The 27,730-nt window shown below is 46.1% G+C and overlaps 1 protein-coding gene across 1 annotated transcript in view; it reads right to left on the bottom strand.

Moving 5' to 3' along the window:
- Positions 1-27,730, bottom strand: part of DCC (DCC netrin 1 receptor) — a 456,614-nt gene that overhangs the window by 7,731 nt on the left and 421,153 nt on the right. Inside the window, exon 21 of the mRNA XM_048503204.1 lies at positions 16,561-16,773. Coding sequence (XP_048359161.1) covers positions 16,561-16,773 — 213 coding nt within the window. The remainder of the gene's footprint in view (positions 1-16,560; positions 16,774-27,730) is intronic.

The following is a 27,730-nucleotide window of genomic DNA, read 5'->3' as shown; positions in this document are numbered from 1 at the left end:
GATCGCCCCAAAAAATCAAATGACTGGGTTTTAGATCAGATCAAGCCTGATCTCTCCCTAGAAACTACTGAACTGAGGGTATAGTACTTTTGCCATTGACATGACATTATGAGGAGATATTGACTTTATGAGAAGAGTCAATGGAAAATACAATTGCGGCCAGATTGCAGATGCTTTGAATAATCACAGAACATGGCTTGGATTAAAATTGGGCTGCAGCCCTATATTATTATTATACAGAAGCTGGGTGAGCAAGAGGAGCGCATCGTTCGGAGCCGGTCAGCCCCCATGGCTGCCCCCCAGCGACAACCCCAATTCTTATTGGGTAGGACGGGGAGGTACAGGCCAGGGGGCATTCGCCCGTCCTTGTGGCCCCAAAACTGCAAGGGTGTTGGGCTCGCCTGCAGAGGCCTCTGCGGCATGCACCTTGAGCCCGTCCCACCCCAAGCCTCTTATGGAGGCCCCCATACGGGTGACCTTGGGCTAGTCACAGCTTTTCGGAGCTCTCTCAGCAGTGGCGTAGGAGGTTAAGAGCTCGTGCATCTAATCTGGAGGAACTGGGTTTGATTCCCAGCTCTGCCGCGTGAGCTGTGGAGGCTTATCTGGGGAATTCAGATTAGCCTGTGCACTCCCACACACGCCAGCTGGGTGACCTTGGGCTAGTCACAGCTTCTCAGAGCTCTCTCAGCCCCACCCACCTTACAGGGTGTTTGTTGTGAGGGGGGAAGGGCAAGGAGATTGTAAGCCCCTTTGAGTCTCCTACAGGAGAGAATAAATCCAAACTCTTCTTCTTCTTCTTCTAATGTAAATTTATCAACGTGAATAACTTATTTAACAACAACAAAAAAGAAGACAAATGGAATGTTCCAAAAATGCATTCTGCAGGTCTTCCTCTTTCTCATTCTGAAGAACTCGGTTGATACTTTAAAATTAATTCTAAAAGCTGCAGCATTCATTAGCAAAAAACCTCAAAAACCTTGACAATATTCAAAGTGAGAATGTCTGCTTTCCCAAATTAGGGATCCGCATTGTATTTTATCAGTTATAAGTACCTTTCCAGAAGGAAGCAGAAGACAAAAAAAAGAGAGCCAGACATGCTCTGTATGCCTGGATCCCTTTGATAATACAAGTTTAACTGAAATGAAAAAGGGAAAGCGAAAAAAGAGAAACTTAAATGAATTCTTCAGAAGATACAATCACTTTGCTATCTGCACTGTAATAAATGAGTTCTTTAATAAATGGCTTTTTGCTGAACTTCTTGGAACCTCAAAGCAGGAACAGAAGATACAGTCATCCCAAGAAGATAGAAAGGGGTTTTTTTCCTTTTTAAAGAATAGTACAAATGCAAGTGAAAAAAAAAATAGGGTGAGAGAAAATTACTTTGGCCAGAATTGCCTGTAGATTGTTGGGTGAACCAAATGACTATACTGCACAAACCGCGAGACATGTCCCACATCTAGGGCTGCTAGGTCCCCACTGGTCACAGCGGATGGGCGTGTCATGAACCAGCCCCTGGGTCCTTACCAGGACACAGAGGACTCTGAGGCAGAACCTGAGGACACAGTGCAGCCAGAGTTGGATGCTCCTGAGGAAGACCAGGCAGCAGAGCCAATGCCCAGTCCTTCCCTGCCTGATGACATACAGGTGGAGGAGCCTGCAGATCCCCCTAGGGAACCCAGCGATGAGCCAACTGTGCATAGGAGGCAGAAGCAGAGGTTGCTACTGCAGAAGCACAGAAGGGGTGCTGGTTTGGCAGCACGGTATGGGAGATTAGAAGTCTCTGCATCTGATGAGAACTAACTCCTCGCAGAATCCCAGCCCCCTGAACAAGGCTCTCTGTATAAGCCTTGCTGTGAGCTTGCTTCTGCCTGAGCACAATAAATGTGTTACCTGTTGCTCAGTGGTGGGATTCAAATAATTTAACAACCGGTTCCGATGGTGGGATTCAAATAATTTAACAACTGGTTGTTTACAAGAACCATTTTAACAACCGATTCTGCCAAAGTGGTGCGAACCTGCTGAATCCCACCACTGCTGTTGCTGCTGTGTGCCTGGTTCTTTGCTGATTCCTAGCCTGCTCTTTGGTTCTCCCGTGCCTTGACCTAGTCGACTGTGACCTGACTATGCCTTGCCTGCCGCCTGCCTTGACCCATTGGACTGTGACCTGACCATGCTTGTGTTTGCCACCCGCTCTGCCCTGCGGGGTCAGACCTGGCCACACCCCTGCTGGCTGGCAGATCCAGGTTTTGGAAACTCTTTGAGATCTGGGGATGGAGTCTATGGAGGACAGGGATCTTAGTGGGGTACCATACTCAGAATCCATCTCCAAAGTAGCCATTTTCTTCAGGGCATCTGATCTCTGTAGTCTGGAGATGTGCTATGCTTCTGGGGGGTCCCCAGATCCTACCTGGAGGCTAGCATCCCCACAAGGTCACAGCAATAAGATGCCACGAGGACATGCTCCCTCGTCCAAGAACTGCAAATGGGTAGCTTTTATAACATTGCAAGGAGCGCTGGATACACCTTTTCTGACTGACTGCTGTTCAGGGATGGACTGGGAAATAAAAAGGGTCCCACCCCAGTCTTGCGCCCCGCAGTGGAAGGAAGAAGGGAAGGAGCAGGCCTACAGATGCCAGCCTTCAACCTGGATGTGGCAACCCTTTTCCCCACCAGTGGCTAGGGGAACTGGCAAGCCTAAGAAGGCCTGCTGTGGATCCCACTGACCAATGGCATATGCGGAGTGCTCATGGTGGCAGACAGTCACAGTTGCCTGGGGGTCTTCGCGACCCATCTGCCCCTCATGCTGTTTAATGTGCAACCCAACTCCATTTCAGTCCTTAACTGGTTTCTTGGCTGTCTTGCGGTCAAGCTCCATAGAGTAGCAAAGCTATGATGAGCCAGTATGGTGTAGCGGTTAAGAGTGGTGGACTCTTATACTAGAACCAGGGGGCATACATTGAAAATGCTGGGGGGAAGAATTAGGACTAATAAAAGGAAACACTTCTTCACACAACCTGTGATCGGTGTTTGGAATATGCTGCCACAGGAGGTGGTGATGGCCACTAACCTGGATAGCTTTAAAAGGGGCTTGGACAGATTTATGAAGTTGATTTGTGGCTACCAATCTTGATCCTCTTTGATCTGAGATTGCAAATGCCTTAACAGTCCAGGTGCTCGGGAGCAACAGCCGCAGAAGGCCATTGCTTTCACCTCCTGCCTGTGAGCTCCCCAAGGCACCTGGTGGGCCACTGCGAGTAGCAGAGAGCTGGACTAGATGGACTCTAGTCTGATCCAGCTGGCTTGTTCTTATGTTCTTATCTGAATTCCCCACTCTTCCACATGAAGCCTCTGAGTTACAACTCTCTTGGCCCCATCTATCTCACAAGGTGTCTGTTGTGGGGAGGGGAAGGGAAGGAGTTTGTAAGAAGGGTTGAGACTCCTTAAAGACAGAGAAAAGTGGAGAATAAAACCCAACTATTCTTCTTCTAAGAGCAGTGGGCTCTAATCTGGTGAACTAGGTTTGTTTCTCTGCTCCTACACATGAAGACTTCTGGGTGACTGGTCAGTGACAGTTCTCTCTGAACTCTCTCAGCCCCACCTACCTCATAAGGTGTCTGTTATGGGAAGAGAAAGGGATGGTGATTGTAAGTCACTTTGAGACTCCTTAAAAGTAGAGAAAAGCAGTGTATAAAAACCAACCATTCTTCTTCATGTTCAGTTTCAGTGACTCCTCAATTCAAGAGATGATTGACATTCAGACAATAATGGCCTATAGAGAGAGCCAGTGTGGTGTAGTGGTTAAAAGCAGGTACACTCTAATTGGAGAACTGGGTTTGATTCCCCGCTCTGCCACTTGAGCTGTGGAGGCTTATCTGGTGAACTAGGTTAGCTTGTGCACTCCAACACATGCCAGCTGGGTGACCTTGGGCTAGTCATAGTTCTTCGGAGCTCTGTGAGCTCCACCCACCTCACAGGGTGTTTGTTGGGGGGGGGGGGAAAGGAAAGGACATTGTAAGCCACCTTGAGTCTCCTTAGAAGAGAGAAAGATGGGGTATAAATCCAAACTCTTCTTTCTTTTACGTGGCTTGGCTGATATGCACACACACAATAAATGCATTTGTCAGTTCTGGTCTTTAAGTGAATCTCTTTCATTTCAAATTGTTCTTCAGGTTTATATAGCATTATTAATTAAGCTAATGCAAAATAAATGACAGGGCTATACTGCCTTATTTTTTTTTCCTAGAGCAAACCAGTCATTCAAAACCCATTTAGGTCTGGCACATAAAAAGCAAGGGGGAAAATAAACTTTGCTAATATATTCCTGGCACAACAAAGAGGTGCACCTGTGAGCCCCGTGGGGAAGGGGGGGAAGTCATGTTACTCATATGTAACTCATTAATTGATGTAACTGTGCCTCACAGAGATGCATCTGAGCACAAAGGCAGATGGTTACCATTTGGGTATTGCTAATGAGAAACCAAAATGGCAATTAAGGTTCCCTGCACTCGCGCACCCCTTTCCATTGCAATTAGCAACAGGTAATCATTACCGCCTGTCGCTTAAAAAAATAAGCAGAAATAAAAGCAAAATAAATAAGCAAATGTTGGGAGAGTTGTGAAGTTTCCACGGTTGGAGGCCAGGGTGAGCGACTGGTGGTCTGTAGACCACGTCTGGCCCCCGACCCAGTTTTGTGTAGTTTCCCAAATCTCTTTGCATAGAAAAGTCACACAAGGTGCTCTGATCTGATCTGGCAGGTAGTCTGCACATCACAAAATGAGAAGGTACCATGGCAGTTTCCAGCAACTGGCTGGAGTGTGGGGGCACGCGGCACGATGTGCATCATGATGTCACTTCAGGGAACAGCCAATCTTGGGCCGCTCTAGGAATCACCAGAAACTCTGTGGTACCATAGAGTTTCCAAGCATTCCAAGAGTTGCCTGATGTCACTTCTGAGTTTTACCTGGAAGTTACATCCTGGTGAATATAATAGAGATTTTTTTTTGCTTCTCAGAACAACGGCAGGAAAAAGGAGTTTGGGGCTGAATTGGGGAGCATGGGTCTGGGCCCCCTCCAGATGTTGAAGCTGGTAGTATAATAATATCAAGAAAATCTCCAGTTCCCAAACAGCTTAGTATCGGAGCAGTGATGCTGAGGCTGGTATGGAGGAGATTCATCAGCAGGGAAACCAGGCAAAGAGTAACTCAGCCTGTATGTGACCAATTATTTGCTCAGAATGAGAATCCAAGTCAGAATTAGCAGCTTTCTGCACCCAGCAGGGATCATATCTGGATATAATATCTACTATGATTGGATGATTCAGTGCCAGTCTTGAGCCATCTGTGGTGGTAGAGCAATGGCTGAGCAAAGATGAGGCCAGTATTTGAGAATACATCCATGATGGAACAAGGAGTAAGAGAGTGGTTTTCGGTTACCAGGAGTCCATGATTCAAGACTGTTGGCACTTTACTTTTGACTGGAGAGAGTTCAGCCAATCAGGATGAAGGAAGTGATCACTGTTAGTCAGAGATACGAACCACATTCTAGAGAACACATCACATGGAACCCTTTCCTTGTAAACAATAGCACTCCTGTGCCATGCCATAACCAACTTTGGAAAGTCTTGTAGGTGGCGAACATTAACAAGGGTTCCTGTTTTTGTAAAAGAATGTCAGACAAAGTCCTGCTAGTATGAAGCTAGTTGTGTGGTCACCTGTACTGCATGTCCAGTACATAATCCATTAAACCCAGTTAACCGACCCTTCCTTTTCAAAGAACAGACTTCCTAAATAGTTCCCCCAATGAAATGGACAAAAAAAGCCAAAGGCAGACCTGAAGTCAGAGCTGAAGCCAAAGACAGAGTTGGAGTAGCCAGCAAATTCGGCCCATTGTAAAATTAATCAAATCAATAGCACTTGGATTCTAACGTTTGTCAAGCTAGTGAAATGGAAGGAAGGAAGGAAGGAAGGAAGGAAGGAAGGAAGGAAGGAAGGAAGGAAGGAAGGAAGGAAGGAAGGAAGGAAGGAAGGAAGGAAGGAAGGAAGGAAGGAAGGAAGGAAGGAAGGAAGGGAGGGAGGGAGGGAGGGAGGGAGGGAGGGAGGGAGGGAGGGAGGGAGGGAAGGGAGGAAGGAAGGAAGGAAGGAAGGAGGGAAGGGAGGGAGGGAGGGAGGGAGGGAGGAGGGGAGGGAGGGAGGGAGGGAGGGAGGAAGGAAAGAAAGGAGGAGGGAAGGGAGGGAGGGAAGTACCAACTGGAAAAGAAGGAAGGAAGGAAGGAAGGAAGGAAGGAAGGAAGGAAGGAAGGAAGGAAGGAAGGAAGGAAGGAAGGAAGGAAGGAAGGAAGGAAGGAAGGAAGGAAGGAAGGAAGGAAGGAAGGAAGGAAGGAAGGAAGGAAGGAAAGTACCAACTGGAAATCGAAGTGTTGACCATATTGCTGTTCTGCATAGCCACAGCAGGAGTTTAATATAGGACAGCTTTATTTCCTCCGTAGGCTTATTAAGTATTTCATTAGCTCATTTGTTGAACGATATATTGCTGCCAGGTGCAAATACTGGCTAGCTTGTTATTACTAGAGGGCCTCCTTGAGAATATTAGATGAAACTTGCTTTCAGAGTTCAGCTGAATTGCACACCTGGTCCCTAACAGATGTAAACTTTCACACCTCTGCCGTCATCTCCATGCCACAAAATGGGCATCCTTTGCAATATGGTTCATATCTATGGGACATGTTTCCCAGAATATGTTCAGCTGCTAAATAACCCTGCCGTAATGCAGAGCTGCATGCCACATGTCTGTCTGGTCAAGAAGCAAATGCTTCCTAGAATTGTCCCCAGCCACGTTGCACGCATTATGTTCCCAGGTTTAATCAGTGCTGTGTCAAGGGAGGAGGGATGGTTATTGCCAGAAATTATGGAGAATGAGACGCAATTGACACTGCAGAGTCATAGGCCCAAAAATCTGCTGAAGAAGAAGAAGAAGAAGAAGAAGAAGAAGAAGAAGAAGAAGAAGAAGAAGAAGAAGAAGAAGAAGAAGAAGAAGAAGAAGAAGAAGAAGAAGAAGAAGAAGAAGAAGAAGAAGAAGAAGAAGAAGAAGAAGAAGAAGAAGAAGAAGAAGAAGAAGAGTTGGATTTATATTCCCCCTTTCTCTCCTATAGGAGATTCAAAGGGGCTTACAAACTCCTTGCCCTTCCCCCCTCACAACAAACACCCTGTGAGGTGGGTGGGGCTGAGAGAGCTCAGAAGAACTGGGACTAGCCCAAGGTCACCCAGCAGGCTTCATGCATAAGAGCAGGGAAACAAATTTAGTTCCTCAGATCAAGAGTCTGCCACTCAAGTGGAGAAGCGGGGAATCAAACCCAGATTACAGCCCACCTGTTCTTAATCACTACATCACACTGGCTGGTGGTCGACATTCTAGGGGACAGATATCAGTCTAAGGGTTGTTTAAGTTTGCCTTTTTCTCCCCAAGTCAGGAGGGAGTAGAGTTCTGAAAATGAATCTGAAATGAATGAGCCTCATGCATTTCATTAGAGTGTACCATAGAGACAACACGGTAGAGATTTCATCTGTGGCATCCTTCATTTGCATTTCATGAGTTTGCTATGGCTTCACATTGGCAATGCAAAGCAACACAAATCATTAAAAATATGTATAATTTATTCCAGGTGCACAACTGGTGTTTCTTTGGCAAGCATGTTACAAAATGTAGTGACTGGCCCTGCCTTTGAATTGTGGGCCTGAATGTAATGTGAGTTGGGAGCTATGAAAGGACTGCATGGCCTAGCCATGTCGGCCAACAGTTCACATGAGGGGAAAAAAGGAATGAGGCCTACTCAACTTGGACAACACACAAGCCTTAATCCTAAGCTTTACCCCGAAACTTACAGGGGGGATATGATTGAAGTCTATAAAATTATGCCTGGGGTAGAAAATGTTGACAGAGAGAAATTTTTCTCTCTTTCTCACAATACTAGAACCAGGGGGCATTCATTGAAAATGCTGGGGGGAAGAATTAGGACTAATAAAAGGAAACACTTCTTCACGCAACGTGTGATTGGTGTTTGGAATATGCTGCCACAGGAGGTGGTGATGGCTACTAACCTGGATAGCTTTAAAAAGGGCTTGGACAGATTTATGGAGGAGAAGTCGATCTATGGCTACCAATCTTGATCCCCTTTGATCTGAGATTGCAAATGCCTTAACAGACCAGGTGATCGGGAGCAACAGCAGCAGAAGGCCATTGGTTTCACCTCCTGCATGTGAGCTCCCAAAGGCACCTGATGGGCCACTGCGAGTAGCAGAGAGCTGGACTAGATGGACTCTAGTCTGAACCAGCTGGTTTGCTCTTATGTTCTTATGTTCTTACAGAGGAGGAGAAGAAGAAGAGTAGGAGTAGGAGTAGGAGTAGGAGTTTGAATTTATATCCCACCTTTCTCTCCTGTAAGGAGATTCAAGGTAGCTTTCAAGCTCCTTTCCCTTTCTCTCCCCACAACAGACACCTTGTGAGGTAGTTAAGGCTGAGAGAGTTCTGGAAAACTGTGACTAGCCCAAGGTCACCCATCAGGAATGTAGGAGTGTGGAAACACATCTGGTTCACCAGATAAGCCTCTGCCACTTAAGTGGAGGAGTGGGGAATCAAACCCAGTTCTCCAGATTAGAATCCACCTGCTCTTAACCACTACAACACACTGGCACTACACCACAGCCCTAGTTTCTGCTCCCCCTTGAATTCATGCATTCGTTCGTTCGTTCGTTCATTCATTCATTTGTATCTTGCCTTTCTCCCCAGTGGGGACTCTAATCAGCTCCCATCATTCTCCTCTCCTCCATTTTACCCTTCTTGTGAGGTAGGTTAGGCTGAGAGCATGTGATTGATCAGGATCACCCAGCAAGATTTCATGGTAGAAGTAGGGATTCAACCCAGATCTCCCTCGTACTAGCTAGCTCAGCAGTCGTAATTGCTACACGACACTGGCTCTTTAGCACTGCTTTACAGTATTGCTGAGTCGATGCCCAACACAAATGCAAAGAAATTGCTCCTAAGGATATAAGTGAGCAGGGATTGATTGCATTTCAGTTAAGTAAAGACAACCACCCAGACATCATGTAAGGGAAGATTTATTACCAGTAGAAGTTAGTAAAATAAGATCCCCTTTCACGTTTCAGGATTTGCAAGCTTCGGCGTGCCATCAAAAGAGGATTATTTAGTGATGGACAGCAGGTGTCTGGAGGTAAAGGCATACTGTTTTCCCCCCCAAAGGTTGCATAATTTCTATCTGCTGAGGATTAAGCAACTTGACAATACAAAGCAGCTAAATATAGGTCTGGTTCCCTGAACAGTCTCTATGGTGCAGTGCATGAACTGCAGGGAAACGTCAAGAAGAAGACGAGTTTAGATTTATATCCAGTGGTGGGATTCAGCAGGTTCACGCCACTTTGGCAGAACTGCTTGTTAAAATGGGGCTTGTAAACAACCAGTTGTTAAATAATTTGAATCCCACCTCTGTTTATATTCCACCCTTCTTTCCTGTAAGGAGACTCAAAGTGGCTTACAAGCTCCATTCCCTTCCTCTCCCCCAACCTTGTGAGGTAGTTGGGGCTGAGAGTGTTCCGAAGAATGTGACTAGCCCAAGGTCATCTAGCAGGAATGTAGGAATGTGGAAACACATCTAGTTCACCAGATAAGCCTCTGCCACTCAGGTGGAGGAGTGGGGAATCAAACCCAGTTCTCCAGATTAGAATTCCCCTGCTCTTAACCACTTCATCACGCTGATTCTCAAACACAAATTCTTACATCAGAGGACACAGTGCAATGTCATATGATTTGCTCAGAGCTTGCAATCTGTCAATGGAAACCTGTGGTTTGATTTAAGATCAAGCAACCAATCTAAAGAACGCTTCACAAATGACAAGGCTAGACAATTTCACAGGTTGGTCTGCACTAGAAAAGCAAGACTCGTGTCTAGCAGCAGCACCCTATAGACCAGGGGTAGGGAACCTGCGGCTCTCCAGATGTTCAGGAACTACAATTCCCATCAGCCCCTACCAGCATGGCCAATTGGCCATGCTGACAGAGGCTGATGGGAATTGTAGTTCCTGAACATCTGGAGAGCCGCAGGTTCCCTACCCCTGCTATAGACCAATGAGATTTCGAGGTATAAGCTTTCCAGAACCAAACTTCCGGGCTGTTTTGAGTTTTACGGGCTGTGTGGGTATGGTCTGGAAGTTTTTATTCCTAATGTTTCGCCCCCATCAATGGCTGGCACCTTCAGAGGCATGTCATGGTGAGATGTGTTTCTCTCCATGGCACAGGAGAGAAAGACATCTGTGCCACAGAGGGAAACACATCTCTCTGGGACACGCCTTTGAAAATGCCAGCCATAGATGAAGGAAAAATATTATTATTATTATTATTATTATTATTATTATTATTATTATTGTTGTTGTTGTTGTTGTTGTTGTTGTTGTTGTTGTTGTTGTTGTTGTTGTTGTTGTTGATTTCACAGCTGCCAGATCCTTAGCTGGTTGTTGGCCTTCATTACAATTCGAGCATCACCCAGAGGCCTAGGAAGTTGTAATGTGTCGGCGTAGTATTCATGCGGATCCCAGCAGGGCTGCCTTCTGAATTTGACAGATGTTAATTTTGTCAATTCGAAAATGTTTTAAGTGCTGCCCTGGTGTTTTGGGGATGGCACCCAGCGTGCCGATCACCACTGGGACGACCTCAGCTGGTTTGTGCAACAGACGCTGAAGCTCGATGTTCAAATTGCGGTATCTAGTGACCTTCTCCTGTTCTTTTTCAATGACCCTGCTGTCACCGGGGACTGCTATGTCGATGATGCATTATTATTATTATTATTATTATTATTATTATTATTATTATTATTATTATTATTATTATTATTATTATTATTATTATTATTATTATTATTATTATTATTATTATTATACACATAACAACACAGCACAAGTGTCTGGAATTCATCTGAATATCGAGTCCTTCCCAAGGACCTAGGATATTAGAGGTATTTCTGCGATAGAATAATATTGCAGTTCCTAGAAGTGCTGCTTTCTGCAGCATGTGGACTGATGTTCTGTCCAAGTTTAGGCTTTCCAGATGTTTTTCAAGATTTCTTGGGATCCCTTCTAGAGCACCGACTACTAGTGGGATTACTGTTGTTCTTTTTTGCCACAATCGTTCAACTTCAATTTGTAGGTCCTTGTATTTTGTGATCTTTTCCAGCTCTTTGTCCTCTACTCTGCTGTCAACTGGCACAGCAACATCTATGATCCAAACATGTTTTTTCTCTACCACTGTTATGTCTGGTGTGTTGTGTGCCAGGTGTCTGTCTGTCTGTATTCTAAAGTCCCAGAGTATTTTTGCTTCTTCATTTTCTGTGGTCTTCTCTGGCTTGTGCTTTCAAATTGCCAGGTCTTGCTACAAGGCAGGCCGTACTTTTGCAAAGGTTCCAGTGCACCATTGCTGCTAGCCTATTGTGACGTTCGAGATAGTCAGTTTGGGCTATTTTCTTACAACAGCAGATGATGTGCTCCACGGTTTCATCACCCTCTTTGCAGAGACGGCACGTTGGGTCATTGTAGGACTTTTCAATTCGTGTCTTTATTGCATTTGTCCGTAATGCTTGCTCCTGGGCAGCAAAAATCAGGCCTTCAGTTTCCTTCTTTAAAGTTCCCCTTCTGAGCCACTCCCATGTTTTCTTGCTGTCAACCTTCCCTTCAATGTTCTTAAAGTACTGCCCATGGAGTGGCTTGTTTAGCCACTGCTTCTTTCGTGTTTTAAACTGTTGGACTCCATACTCTTTTGATTCTTTGGCTTTCAGCATCTCAGCCTTGTGGACTTCTTTCAATGCTGGCTCTTGACTTTCTTGGATGTATTCTTTCAGGCCCCTTTTCTCTTCCTCTACTGATTGCTTGACGTGGAGCAGCCCTCTTCCTCCTTCTGATCTTGCTAGGTAGAGTCTGTCTACATCACTTCTTGGATGCAGTGCTCGATTGATGGTCATAATTTTCCTTGTTTTTCTGTCCAGGATGTCCAATTCAGCTTGTGTCCAGTTAATTATGCCACCAGTGTAGCGTACTACAGGCACCGCCCAAGTATTAATTGCCTTTATTGTATTTCCTCCATTTAACTTTGATTTCAAAATTTTTCTTATCCTTCTAAGATATTCCTTCCTAATTGCGCCTTTGACTTCTGCATGCTTGATGTTCTCTGCTTGCAGTATCCCCAAGTATTTGTAGCTTTCATTCACTGGTAAGCTCTTTATTTCTATGGCATTTGGCATATTATTATGATTATGATTATGATTATGATTATGATTATGATTATTAAAATTTAATAGACTGCCCTACCCCCAAAGGAGCAAAAACTACCGGACCATGGCCACCCAGCCCAGAAAACCCACAACAGCCAGGTGATTCTGCTTATAAAAGTCTTCAATAATGCAGTCAAAACTCCCTACATCAGATACACAGCTGTGACTCTTGAAAACATATATCCTGCAGATCTTATTGGTCTCCAAGGTGCTCCCAGACTCCAGTCTTCCTCTAAGACTAGACAATGCTTTGGGGAAAATATGTATCATAACACTGGACAGCCAGGGCATCCATCAGAGTATCTAGATCAGGGGTAGGGAACCTGCGGCTCTCCAGATGTTCAGGAACTACAATTCCCATCAGCCCCTACCAGCATGGCCAATTGGCCATGCTGACAGAGGCTGATGGGAATTGCAGTTCCTGAACATCTGGAGAGCCGCAGGTTCCCTACCCCTGATCTAGATCAACATTGTACATTGTCCTGCATCTTCCTACTCTACTCAGCGAAATTTGGAGCCTTCCTCCAGCCTAAGGAATCATTTTGCAACGCAAACGACTTTTCTGCTGATGGAAGAGGAAGCCTCCTTACTTTGAGCTGGAGGAAGAAGGCATCACATTTTGATGAGCAGAATGGTAGGACACAGGCCAGGAGAAACGAGAGGGCCTGCCAAGCGTACATGACAGTACAACCATGTCACTTGTTTGTGTCACATTGTGGGGAGGTACGATTAGCTCAGCCTCTTGCTGTGTGGAGACATGGTGAAAGAAAGGTATTTTTGCGCTGCAGTTATTACGGGAAGAACTCACAAGAAAAATTGTCCAGTTCCTCAGGCAAGTATATTGTTGTCAAAAGCAAGATGATTCAGGCCTGCCTTGTCATTCTACTCCATAGGTGTCAAACCTTCGGCCCTCCAGATGTTATGGACTACAGTTCCCATCAGCCCTTGCCAGCATCATGCTGGCAGGGGATGATGGGAACTGTAGTCCATAACATCTGGAAGGCCGCGAGTTTGACACCTGTGTTCTACTCCCTGACTCAGAAAAACGGTGCTTGTTGGCCCAGTCACATGTTGTGGCCAGTTTCAGAGTTGTGGTCTTTCATATCAACCAAGAGTCATAGAGGGGTCAACCAAGGTTGCCGGGCTGAGCAGCCATCAACTGACAGGAGAATTGGGGGCTGAGATGTGAGGGGGCATGTGATGTTAGCAACATCACTAGCATCAATACGTTATTTGGGGGTAAAACTTGGAACAGACGATGGGAAGCTCTAGGAATTCTGATGGTGATAATCAGGTGGCAATTTCAAGTCACAGCAGAAGGTCTTCTAACCCTAAAGAAGTGAGGTCAATGTACCAATATGGTCAGAGGTGGGATCCAACCAGTTCTCACCACTTCTCTAGAAGTGGTTACTAATTTTTTCTGAGTGCCGAGAAGGGGTTACTAAAGCAACCTCCCTGCCCAATAGGGACTGGAGGTGCGTGTGTGCGGCGGCGCCACTGTTTGAATCCCACCACCATTGGAACCTGTTATTAACATTTTTGGATCCCACCACTGAATATGGTGCTTCAATCTAATGACAGTGTGGGGTAATGGTTAAGAGCAGTGGACTCTAATCTGAAGAACCAGTTTTGATTCCCCACATGAATAAAAGGCTGCAAGAGGGAAACTATTCAAGACCAAGAAAGCAGAAGCAAAAAGTGACCATGACTGGGAAGAAGCAGATGACAGAGACAGCAAGTGGGAGTCTGAAGAGAAAGATGTTTGCGGCTTGGACAGAAAGCCACAACCTTCTGAGGAGAAAGGACTGAGTGTTAATTAAACTGTTGTTCTATGGCTGAGACTAAAGAACTACATCTTGGCTCGACTGCCTCAAGCAGACGTAGCCAAATCTATGCAGCATTTCCTAGCACTTGTGCCCGAGTGTGCTTTATGCTCTAAAAACAGAACGAGTGGTTTGCAAGATTGCAGTACTGGTGCTGTTTGACAGAGCCCATTGTTCAGAATGAAATATTTGTGGCCTTGCAAAAGGCAACAGCCAGGCTTTCTTGCTAGCAGGGGTTGCCTAGAGATGAATGGAAAACCAGTGATTTCTTCATAAGTGATGCATGTTTCTACTTTCCTGTCACCATGCCCAAGCCCAGGTGTTTGTACATTTCAGTAACTGAATTGCTGGCATCAAGAACATATAAACTGAACAGAAAAAAAGTATAATTTTAAAGCTGGCATCTACTTATAATGACAATGAACACCTTGCACTTAAGTAAATACGCATGTAAATGGCATCAAGATACACACGACTTATGGCAATGATGGCGAACCTTTTCGAGACCGAATGTCCAAACTGCAACCCAAAACCCATGTATTTATCGCAAAGTGCCAACACGGCAATTTGACCTGAATACTGAGGCTTTAGTTTAGAAAAAATCGATTGGCTCTGAGTTGGCTTTACTCGGGAGTAAGCTTGGTGGTAGTCGGTGGCTTTGCTTTGAAGCAATCGTGCAATGATTTGAATGGGCGAATCACGACCCTAGAAGGGTTTACTCAGAAGCAAGCCCCATTGCCCGCAACCGAGCTTACTCCCAGGTAAAGGATCGTGCTTTCGTTCTTACCATGAAAATCAGTGAGATTTAACAGCACTTAACAGGGTTACCTACACGTTGTGCCCAGCGGCCCAGGCCAGCCTAGATGTATGTGTATGTGTGTGTGTGGGGGGGCAATTATTATGTTTAATGCTAATAATCAAGCCCAGCGGCCCAGGCCAGCCTAGATGTGTGGGGGGGCCACTCTGCGCGTGCCCACAGAGAGGGCTCTGAGTGCCACCTCTGGCACGCGTGCCATAGGTTCACCACCACTGACTTATGGAAACCTCAGCAAGGGGCTTTCAAGGCAAGGGAGAAGCAGAGGTGGTTTAGCATTGCCTTCCTCTGCAGAGTCTTCCTCGGTGGTCTCCCTTCAAGTATCAACCCTGCTTAGCTTTTGAGATCTTACGAGATTAGGCTATAATATGCTGGCTTCCTTCCTCTGCTTGAAACGACTTACCCTTTCCAATTACCTTATCACACTTATAATATTTGTATGTAAAGAGGGACTTTTCCAGTGTCAAATGGGATAATGAGGATAATAGTGATCTTGAAATATCCACTCTGAACCAAGTGAATGTCAAGTGGCTACAGACAGGTGGTGACTGGAACATTGATATGGGGAGATGGGACACTGCAGTAGTGACCAATTTTTCAGATAAACAGAGATTTTTCTGTATTTTAAAGGAATTTGTTTTGTGTGACTCCATGGAGTGGTGCTAGGCCTGCAAACCCTCTAGTCAGGGCAGGGGGGAAAAAACCTCAATGGCGTCGCAAGTGTGATTATGTCACTTCCTGGTTTTTCCAGAAAGCGACATCATCACACTTGTAACATCAGTGAGGGCTTTTAAAATTTTAACCGTGCCCTGACTGGGGAGCTGGCAGGCCTGGCACAACCCTATGGAGTCACACAAAATATTTGGTAGCTCTAGGTCCGTGACTCCCAACCTGGGGTATCCATACCCCCAGGAGTATGAACCAAAACATTTGAGGGTACGTGAAAAAAATTACATAATGGTTTTGATAATATGGGAATACAATTTTAGGGAAAAGGGTTGCCAAGGGGTACAAAAATGTATTTATTTATTTATTTATTTATTTATTTATTTATTCATTCATTCATTCATTCATTCATTCATTCATTCATTCATTCATTCATTCATTTATTCTTTAGACTTTTATACCGCCATATCCCCAAAGGGCTCCAGGCGGTGTACAGCATATAATCATAATACAGTCATAAAATAGCTAAAACCTATAAAAGCAGCGATAAAAACAATGAAAGACTAAATGTGATAAATATAATAAATATGTGGCACCCGACGACCCCATTTTTAAAATCCTCTCCCAAGAGGGAGGGACGGCGAGTCCCATTAGATGGTAAGAGGCCCAGATGTGGAGAGCCAAGAAGGGAACCAATGATCTAGGTGGTAGCTCCAGGAACTGTCAGAAACTCTATGGTTTAGCATAGTGTTTCGGGCAGTTCCTAGCACTTTCCTGAGAACTGATGTCATCCTGCTTGCACCCACCCATGGCCCCATCCCCAACCCTCCCACCGGTTGCCAGGCTTGGCTTAGCAACCCTAAGTGATGCATACTCCGCGGCTACCTTCAATATGGCCCTAGTTATGTGGACGAGTCCAACAGCTACCTTACCTGTTTGAGATAAAAGTGGTGTGTAAGGGACTTTCGGTTCTATTGCACTCATTGGCGGAGGTAGCAAGGGATTGGCAAAACTGCGGAGCGGATGTGTAGGCCGGACGCATGCGGTCGGAATTGTCCTGCTGGGCGCATCCTCGCTGGTGGAATGTTCAGGCTGGGTCTGTGGTAACATGGTTGTCTGCTGAGGGGCTGGTGCTTCGTTCACAGCTGCAAGAGAATCAGAGGGAAGGACGGGCGTAACTAAAGCTCATTTGTGCGGTAAGAAAACATGCCCTTAAAAAAGTTTATGCTTCATTGCCTTTTCTGTACCTTGCACCTTCATAAGGAACTGGGAATCACATTAAGAGATACGGATCTTACAATTTCTGTAACCTACCTCGAGCCCATACATTATGTCGGACATAATACAAAATACTGATAACGGACAAAATAACACAAACACCCAGGAAACAATGCTTCTTTAATAGGAAATGGCATTCCTAGATGGGGCAATTCTGACCATTACAAGGCGGGCACTTGTGTTTTCAGAAAATTGACCAGTGCATTTCAAGAGTCTTCGGAATGCAATACAACACACCTCTGTGTCCTCCGATATATCTCTGTGCCGGTAGATACAATTTTCATTATCCTTTACTAACATTATCATGCAGGTTTTGACCCACAATGCAACAGCTTTTCTGATTGCAGTGCCTCACTTATCTCCACTGGAGTGAATGGATGACAATTCATTTACATGAGAGCAAAGAAAGGGATGAACTTTGGTAGAGTGTTGGGAGGGGGGGGAATCCTGCCTTTGCCCCTGAATTTGCTAGAATTTGCCCCTGAATTTGCCCCTGAATTTGCCCCTGAATTTGCCCCTGAATTTGCTAGAATCTCAATACAAAGGTAGATTCCACCTCCTCTGCTGTGTCCTGGATTGCAGCCCAGTAATACTCAGTTGACAGTTTTTGAGAACTGAGCAGTCGAAATAGTTGACCTCTTCTTTTATAGTAGGTATTTAATCACTAAAGTGAGATGGCACTCTGGTTACAAAGGCTCTCCTAGCTACCAGCTGGAGGTGGGGGAGTAGGGTTGCCATATCAAGGTTGGGAAACTCCTGGAGATTCGGAGGGGGAGCCTGGGGAAGACAGGGTCCTCAGTGGGGTACAACGGCGCACAGTCCAGCTTCCAAAGCATCCACTTTCTCTGGGGGAATCTGATCTCTGTATTCTGGAGAAGAGATGTCATTCCAGAGGATTCCCACGTCCCACCTGGAAGCTAGAATCACCGGGTCAGTGTCCTGACTGCTGTACAGAGCAATAGCAAGAGGGAATTGGGCCCGGGGCACATGTGTGCCCTGCGCCCCCGCCACGCCCTGGAAACCCCCCCCCCCGCCCTGGTGCGTACTTGGAGCAAGTTTCCCCCCTGTCCCCTGGGCGCTACGCCACTGCTGCTGTAGAAACACATTAATAAGAACATAAGAACTGGCCTGCTGGATCAGACCAGAGTCCATCTAGTCCAGCACTCTGCTACTCGCAGTGGCCCAACAGGTGCCTTTGGGAGCTCACATGCAGAATGTGAAAGCAATGGCCTTCTGCTGCTGCTGCTGCTCCTGAGCACCTGGTCTGCTCAGGCATTTGCAATCTGAGATCAAGAGGATCAAGATTGGTAGCCAGAGATCGACTTCTCCTCCATAAATCTGCCCAAGCCCTTTTTAAAGCTATCCAGGTTAGTCCACATTGCCAACATTTCCCCCATACAGATTGCCTCTCCTCCCAAGATGTCTTCTCCCCATTGTGAAAAAACATGTAGGCATCCGTGTGTTTCCTTCTCCCTTCCTGTGGGATTAAATGGCATCTCCTGGCCAGGGGGAAGGAAGGTGGTATATAGATTTGTATAGTTATGTCTGTACTGCACTTCCTACCCGTTTGGACTAGACACTGGGTTTTCAAAATAAATATTTGTTAAATATAAGCACAAGTCTAAACATATCATCCATCCACAAGGAGGATGGAGACACCATTTGTCACAGATTGGATGCATTATGTACAGCTTTAAGACATTAACAATAATTGGATCTGACGAGGGCTTTTGACAGAGGCTCTTTAATTAATTTCTGCTTATGCTACCACTTTTGTACTTGAGACAGCTGAAATATTTGGTTTGCCAGAGTTGTCAATGTCTGCTTTGTTATCCTATGTACTGAGTCAATTCTTCTGGGATGTGAATAGACCGTATCAACCCAGCCTGATGCTATTGATGCTATTGGATCATCGGGAATTTCGACGCTATTTGATCATCGGGAGTTTGGTTGAGGGAAGAGGACCCACAAAGGTCCTCACCGTACAAAAGAAGAGTCAACACTACAACGGACCGCTGCTGTAGGAATGATGCGTGAACTTCTCATCCCCACTGACCGAACAATCCTCATTTGAATTTGGTCTCTCCCATTTTAATAGAACTTGGGATGTTTCAATCTTCCTACTCGTTTCTGAGGGCGACCATATTGGACTGGACTAGAAGAGCTAGCTTAGAGTTCAGTAGTGCTGGATCTAGAGACCAACAATATTTTCAGAGTAAAAGCATTTGAGAGTCAAAGTTCCTTTTCATCAGGTGATGAAAGCCACGTTGACTCTCAAGGGAGTTTTGACTTTGGAAAGATCATCCCTTGAAAATCTTGTTAGGATCTTAAGGTCCTACAGGGTTTGAATCTAGCTCTTCCAGCAGTGGCGTAGAAGAGCAGCAGTGGCGTACGAGGTTAAGAGCTCGTGTATCTAATTGGAGGAATCAGGTTTGATTCCTCGCTCTGCCACTTGAGCTGTGGAGGTTGTTTTTTTCCTCCTCCTCCTCCTCCTCCTCCTCCTCCTCCTCCTCCTCCTCCTCCTCCTCCTCCTCCTCCTCCTCCTTCTGTTCCCCTGCAGTGAACCTGCTTGAGTAGCATGCATTTGTTTTTTAAAGAACAAATCCGCCTTACATATGGAAATCATGTTCACTGTACAGAGGGTTGCCAGTGCCAGGCTGAGAAATACCTGGAGATTTTGGGGGTGGGGCCTAAGGAAGGCAGGGTTTGGGGTGGGGGGAATGGGGTACAATAGAATCATAGAGTTGGAAGACACCCTAAGGGTCATCAAGTCCAACCCCCTGCCATTCAGGAACACGTAATCAAAGCACTCCTGACAGATGGCCATCCAGCCTCTCTTTAAGAACCTCCAAAGAAGGAGACTCCACCACACTCCGAGGTAGTGCATTCCACTGTTGAACAGCCCTTACTGTCAGGAAGTTCTTCCTGATGTTTAGGTAGAATCTCTGTTCCCTCACCTTGAACCCATGACTCCTGGTCCTAGTCTCTAGAGCAGCAGAAATCAAGCTTGTTCCCAATATAATGCCAAAGTGGCCATTTTCTCCAGCTGAACTAATCTCTGTTGCTTGGAGATCAGTTGTAACAGCAGGCTGGCAACCCTATCAGAGACAGAGCGCTGGTGCTCTGCACCTGATACACTTTCTGATTTCTTCAGTTAAAAGATGCCAGTAACCAACGTGGCAAAGCCTCTTGGTCAAGGTCTTGGAAAGCTGCAGTCGGCCGAAACACAATATGGGCCACATAAACCAGTGATCCGGTGCCTCGGCAAGGCTGTTCCTTATACACCCTTTCACTTAAGATCAGTCCGTGGGTTCAGCAGCACCAGAAGTGACGGTCAAGAGCAGTGATGGCGAACCTTTTCGAGACCGAGTGCCCACATTGCAACCCAAAACCCACTTATTTATTGCAAAGTGCCAACATGGCAATTTAACCTGAATACTGAGGTTTTAGTTTAGAAACAATTGTTTGCTCCAAGGTGCGCGTTACTCGGGAGTAAGCTTGGTGAAGCAACCATGCAATGCTTTGAATGGGTGAATCACGACCCTAGGAGGGTTTACTCAGAAGCAAGACCAGCCTAGATGTGTGTGTATATGTGCAAGGGCCTCAAGAGCGTCAAGAGCTTTATTGAAACAGTGTCTGAGCCATATGGCCAGGTAGCTGAGACTGAGGTCCCAGCTCCCTGGCTCCCAGTATAAACCTTACAATTACAGTCAGGTAGCCCCCACCCTTGCATTCCCCATATCAGCATTAGAAAGGACAGTTGAAGACAGTTGCAGTAGATACATTGTTTTGGGAATGGCCTGGTCATTCCCGGAAGAGGAGAGATTAGGAGGAATCGGTAAACTCTATTCACTACCTTGCTGCAAAACAGGAAAGCTGAACCTCTGGCCTGGGGCAATGCTGATGCAAGACCAGCCACCGAAGGGCATGCCCAGGCGTGTCTCAGGCGTTTTGGCAGGCCCAGAATGGTGGGGCCTGACAATGTGTGGGGGGTGATTTTCTGCTTCCTCTACATGACAAACTCTGTGCATGCGTGCCCACAGAGAGGGCTCTGTGTGCCACCTCTGGCACGCGTGCCATAGGTTCGCCACCACTGGTCAAGAGCATGTTGGGTTTTTTTAATTTCCTGCATGCCTAACAGGTATCTTTGGACAGGTGCCATTCTGTTTAGGATGAACGTGGAAATATGAAGACAGATAATCCGACAGGAAGAGGTTGCTGTGCATCTCCTAATTCCCATTTTTCTCCCTCTTCTCCCACCCGGTATTTTGTACCCAGGCCAGTAATGAGAGGTTGACTATTACAGCTTATTACAGCTTAGGAATGTCCAAACGAGTGCCGTCTAAAGTGCTCTGCCAACATGTGGCAGCCGCAGCTTCGGCTGGCCACCTGGAGCGAAGCCCGAGCTCATGTCAATTTTCGTGTCCATTAGTTGCTTGGTTACAACTTTGGCAAGGGCAAGAACTGTGTTAAATTATTGTTCCCTTGCATTTGTGCACATCAATGAGTGCTTCATTTGCCCAAAGAGGATAAAGTTAAATGCAGCGGGCCTGTACCTGAGCTACCGGCACTGTCGGAGCGTCAGGGCTTGATAATGAGCCATCATTTCCGCCGAAGAACCGCTATTTATAGCAGGACTATTAAACGCAACCACTTTTTATTGCAGATGGGACAGTGATACAAAATATGAGATCATAAAAATGTCACGGAATAGTTATAACGTAACAGATCAATATTAGAGCCGGGCAAAACTCCCTCTGTTCTGATCTGGATTAAGCTGGGAAAAGATCCTGATTAGCTAAATAGATGCCTTCCCTCCAAATGTAATTAAGGAGGAGGAGAAGAAGAGGAGGAGGAGGAGGAGGAGGAGAGGAGGAGGAAGAATAGTAGTTTGGATTTATACCCCACCTTTCTCTCCTGTCAGGAGACTCAAGGTGGCTTACAAACTCCTTTCCCTTCCTCTCCCCACAACAGACACCTTATGAGGGTAGGTGGCGCTGAGAGAGTCCTGAAAGAACTGTGACTAGCCCAAGGTCACCCACCAGGAATGTAGGAGTGTGGAAACACATGATTCACCAGATAAGCCTCAGCCACTTACGTGGAGGAGTGAGGATAAAACCCGGTTCTTCAGATTGGAATCCACCTGTTTTTAACCACTACACCACCCAGGTAATCAATTTCTGAAAACATATTGAAAGGCATTATCAACCTTGCATGAGAAGAAGAAGAAGAAGAAGAAGAAGAAGAAGAAGAAGAAGAAGAAGAAGAAGAAGAAGAAGAAGAAGAAGAAGAAGAAGAAGAAGAAGAAGAAAAAGAAGAAGAAGAAGAAGAAGAAGTTGGATTCATATCTCCTTCCTCTCCTGTAAGGAGATTCAAAGGGACTAACAAACTCCTTTCCCTCCCCCCCCCCAACAAACACCCTGTGAGGTAGGTGGGGCTGAGAGAGCTCAGAAGAACTGGGATTAGCCCAAGGTCACCCAGCTGGCGTGTGTGGGAGTGCACAGGCTAATCTGAATCCCCCAGATAAGCCTCCACAGCTCAGGTGGCAGAGCAGGGAATCAAACCCGGTTCCTTCAGATTAGAGTGCACCTGCTCTTAACCACTACGCCACTGCTGCTCTCTGGGACTGGGAGACTTCTGTTAAATACGTGCCCTAAGGTGTCCTAGGTACACACCTAGGTACATATTTGTACCTAGGTATATTTGGAACAGGGAGTTCTTCCTGAATTACAGTGGATCTCCAGATTTCATCTTGTGTCCCCAGTGAAATGACAAATGGGTGACACTGGATGCCAATGATTGTCCAGTCCCAAAGAAACAGAGGAGATACAGAGAGCAGGTGCAAAGTCAGCAGCTTGGGAGAGGCAAAGGTTAATGCCAATTCTAAAGGCAGTAATAAGATGCAGTGGAGAGGCTGGGGCCGGCCAGATGTGTTACTAAGCTCCACTAATTCACACCTGCTGTTTCAGGACTGCATCTCTTTCAGCGGTTCTTAAACTCTTCTGGGTGAAAGTGGGATTTCGTCAGGCAGGTTGGCGTTCGGCCTTATGGAGCATTAGACAGCCACTGTCTTGAACGATTTTTGAAAGCCAGAGAAGCTCAGGATTAAAAAAAAATGAAAGCCAGCACTGGGAGCATAGCAGGCACACATCTGGACTCGCCATCTGAAGACTTAATGATGTACAGCAGGGTGTTTTTTACCCTGTAGGCGTGACTGAAGACTGCGTCGGGATCATTTGATCAAGTCAGAGGAAATAGACTTGAGTTGTAAATCTTGACTGGCAGTTGTTTTATGGAAATGTTACGGGAAGTGTGGATTCAGAGATGTGGCAAATAAAAACTGAACATATGGGGAGATTCAAGCCGAATGCCAATGAATTAGCCCCTGGGAGAATGGGGTGGATAAGACCAGGGATTCCCTGCCCAAATATTACCTTTACTTTTGAATGTGTTTTCCATTTTTATTCTTTCTAGTATCTGTTACAAAATGTTTCTTAGGCACAAAAGTTCTGAATACATGACAGACCGTACCTTTTCTCTGTCAAGGGTAGGGGACTTCAGAATTTATCACGGTTCTACGGGGCCTGTAAGACAGAGCTGTCCTGCCAGGCCTTTGGTTGATGCCAACGGTGATATCCAACTGGCTGGCCTTCCTTCCCCTTTTAAATTTTTTGTCATTGTTTGACATCCTCTATTTTATATCGTTAATATCATCCTTAATGAGATACACTTCGAGCACCATGGTTTTCTAGCTAACAGTTGGATTGATTTGCATTGTTCTGTTGGAAGCCACCCTGACCCCGGAAGGGGATGGAAAACCTAGAAATCAAAGTATAACCAAGCAACCAACCGAGCAACCAACCAACCGAGCAACCAATCAACCAACCGAGCAACCAATCAACCAACCGAGCAACCAACCGAGCAACCGAGCAACCAACCGAGCAACCGACCGACCGACCGACCGACCGACCGACCAACCAACCAACCAACCACTCATCTTTAGACTAAAGGCATCAGCTCCCCTTGAGCGAATGAATGATTTGAAGGGTGGACTTGATGGCGAGAAACCCCACAGAGATCCCTGTCCTACCAAGGTTCCATCTTCCAGATCTCCAGGAGTTTCTCAAGCTTTATGTGGCATCCCTACCCTTCCTTTCCCCTGTTAGTGGCCGGGGGACTTGTCAACCCTAGAAAGAGCTTGAAGAGGGAGCATAAGGATCTGAAGCTACGACCTTATGACTTGTGCATGCTAAAGGCACAGATGAGAGGAAGGTTCTGCGTCTCTTTTCACCTATAAAATATAAATTTCAGACTTCCTTAGCTTTGCATTGGGGTCACAGATGGTGGCTGAACAAATTTAGTCAAAAGTTATTCTCTAGCACAGTGTTTTCCAACCTTTTCAACGTCATGGTACGCTTGACCTCACTTTTCATATCTCACTGTACCCCTGCCATCCTCCCCCCACCTTTCCCTCCCAGTTCCCCTGCTTTCCACCCCCCCACCTTCCCTTCCCACCCAGGGTGAAGGGAAGAACAGGGGGTGGGGGGGGAGTGGGCAGTGGCTGCTGACCTTGCGGCAGGCCCTGCCCTTGGGCCAGCTCCATATCCTTGCTGGTGCCGGTGGGAGACACCGCAAAAATGAGGGGGACCAGTAGCATTGCCGTGGTACCATTGGGATATGCTCACGGTACCCCAGGGTACCACGGAATCCTGGTTGGCAACCACTGCTCTAGCACATGATCATGCAACTAATGTCAGGAATCCCCATTGGCAGAACCACTCTTTGGATTGACACTGAGGTAAAGTCACTGGGACGCTGGACTGATGCTGATACCCCCTTCCAGAAAGCTGGCAACTATCCCGTTGGGTTTTGTTGTTGTTATTGCCATTCAGTCGCAGCTGACATGGCAATCCCACAGGGTTTCTGAGGGAAGAGATGTTTAGAGGGGGTTTGCCATTGCCTGCCTCCATGTGGGCTGAGAAAGTTCTGACAGAACTACGACTGGCCCCAGGTAACCCAAGACAGCTTGGGAGAACCAGTAAATTGAACACGCTCCTCTAAATTCGAGTATGTCACTCTTAACCACGACACCAGGCTGGCTCTCTATCCAGTACAGTTAGCCATCCTGCTAAACCTCCTCACAGCTCAAGAAACCGGAGAAAAAACAAATCCAGTCCAAGTGCCCTGTAATTTGTGAGCTTAACATCATCCTCAACCCACACAATGGATGCATGTCATGAAACCAAAGGGATAAAGGCAGATGTTTTTATGCTGGTAGATAGTGTAAAAGAAAGGAGTCAGCACAGAGTCATTACTCTTGTCTTACCGCCTCCTGGTTTTTTGACAGTGGTCAGAATGGCAGACAGCTTTATCATCCAGAGATGGAAGGTGCCAACTGAGGTCTGTCTTTCCCCCCTCATTTGCTTCAGTTTCTCTTTAGCAGTTGGCTGTGAGAACTTTTTATTATTATTATTATTCAGGGTGATTTTTTCAGCCTTGGTTTTTTGTTCCAGTTCATTAGAAGTGGGTTTCAAGGAACGGGAAAAAAAAGGATTCGAACATGGCCCATTTGACAGAATGAATGGCAACACCTCCCGTCATGTCATTACACATGATGAATTTGAAGGGGTGCATCTTGCCGATCAATAGTATGTTCAGTCATGTAATAATTCAGGAATAGTTACTCCAAAATGACTTATTGCAATGCATGGATCTTGCTTTAGGTTAAAAATATTTTGTGCATTATGGAATTTATCTGCAGTGTCTCATGACCCTAGTTTTAGAGTAAGTTAACTCTAAAAGTTAACTCTATTTTTAGAGTAAGTTAACAGAAACATCTTTTTTTCAATCAGCAATATACTAATTCTAGCTTTGATCTAGTAAAATTGATGTTTATTATCGACTTCATACATTTTTTTTCATGTGGAGATTTGGGCCGGGTTGTCACCAATACACAGATTACACTCAACTTTGTCTTACACTTCTAGCTCAAAAACCAGGACCGGAGCCCCAGGATAGTTTTGGAGCGGATGTGGACTAATAAACGGTAGCTTCATCCTGACTAGATGGAAGTGCTGCTGGTAAGGGGCAGGTCTGACATAGGATTCAAGGTTTCACCTGTTCAGGGTAGTATTAGATTCTCATAGAAAGAATAGGTCCATAGTCTGGGGTTGCTCTTAGATCCAGGCCTACAGATGGATTATCAGGTGGAAGCTGGGGCCACATTTAGATATTTGAAGGGATGTCATGTTGGTGAGGGAGCAAGCTTGTTTTCTGCTGCTCCAGGGACTGGAACCAGGAGTTAATGGGTTCAAGGTGAAGGAAAAGAGATTTCACCTAAACATCAGGAAGAACTTCCTGACCGTAAGGGCTGTTTGGCAGTGGAATGGACTACCTCAGAGTGTGGTGGAGTCTCCTTCTTTGGAGGTTTTTAAAGAGAAGCTGGATGGCCGTCTGTCAGGAGTGCTTTGATTGGGTATTCCTGCATTGCAGGGGACTGGACTTGATGGCCCTTGGGATCTCTTCCAACTTTATGATTCTATGAGCTCCTTTTACTAGCTTTGACCAGTTAGCCAGCTGTGGCCTTTCCTGGGCAAACAAGACGTGGCTACTGTGGTGAGTCCCCTGGCTACATCTGGATTAGAGTATTTCATTGTGCTCTATGTGAGACTGGCCTTGAAAAGTGCTTGGAAACTTTAATTGGTACAGAACTCTGCAACCAGGACATTGACTGGAGTGAGTCATAGGGTAGTCCCCATGCTCCAGCCTTGGCCCACCTACACTAGCTTCCCACTTGTTTCTGGGCACTATTCAAGGTGCTAGTTTTGACCTGAGGAGGAGGAGGAGGAGGAGGAGGAGGAGGAGGAGGAGGAGTTTGGATTTATATCCCCTGCTTCTCTCCTGCAGAAGACTCAAAGGGGTTTACAACCTCCTTGCCCTTCCCCCCTCACAACAAACACCCTGTGAGGTAGGTGGGGCTGAGAGAGCTCCGAGAAGCTGTGACTAGCCCAAGGTCACCCAGCTGGCGTGTGTGGGAGTGTACAGGCTAATCTGAATTCCCCAGCTAAACCTCCACAGCTCAGGCGGCAGAGCTGGGAATCAAACCCGGTTCCTCCAGATTAGAGTACACCTGCTCTTAACCTCCTACGCCACTGCTGCTCCTTTAAAGCCTTACATGGTTTGAGACCAACATATCTGAAGGATTATCCCTTATGAACCCACCGGACCATTATGGTCACCTTCAGATGCTCTGTTTCGGGTCCCTCCCCTCGTGAGATTAGATGGGCAACAACACAGGAGAGGGTCTTTTCAATCACGGCTCCAAAGCTTTGGAACTCATAAGAACATAAAGAAAGAGCCTGCTGGATCAGACCGGAGTCCAGCATCTAGTCCAGCACTCTGCTACTCGCAGTGGCCCGCCAGGTGCCTTTGGGAGCTCACGTGCAGGATGTGAAAGCAAGGGCCTTCTGCTGCTGCTGCTCCTGAGCACCTGCTCCTGAGCAACTCTTTCCCCAGGGAGATTTGTTGGTCTCCTGTTGCCGTCTCCTGCCAGATCTGTTTCATTTCACATTCCCTCAATGATCCCTCCTTCCTACGCAACGTTCTTAAGTATTGTAACTTGTATTTACTAATACTCTTTTCTTTCTTTCTTTTGCTGTTCATTCAACAAAGTGGTCATGAGCAGCCACTAAGAGATCATGTATGAGAAATTGATGGAAAGCGATCTATTTCCGGGGGAGGGCGGTTTATAAACCCAACAAATAAATAAATAAAATAAATAAATATTTTGTGAAAGGCTTATGCATTAGCCTTTCAGAGTTCCTG

The sequence above is a fragment of the Sphaerodactylus townsendi genome, linkage group LG07, assembly GCF_021028975.2.
Source record: "Sphaerodactylus townsendi isolate TG3544 linkage group LG07, MPM_Stown_v2.3, whole genome shotgun sequence".
NCBI lineage: Eukaryota > Metazoa > Chordata > Lepidosauria > Squamata > Sphaerodactylidae > Sphaerodactylus > Sphaerodactylus townsendi.
This window is presented reverse-complemented; position numbering and strand designations above follow the sequence as displayed.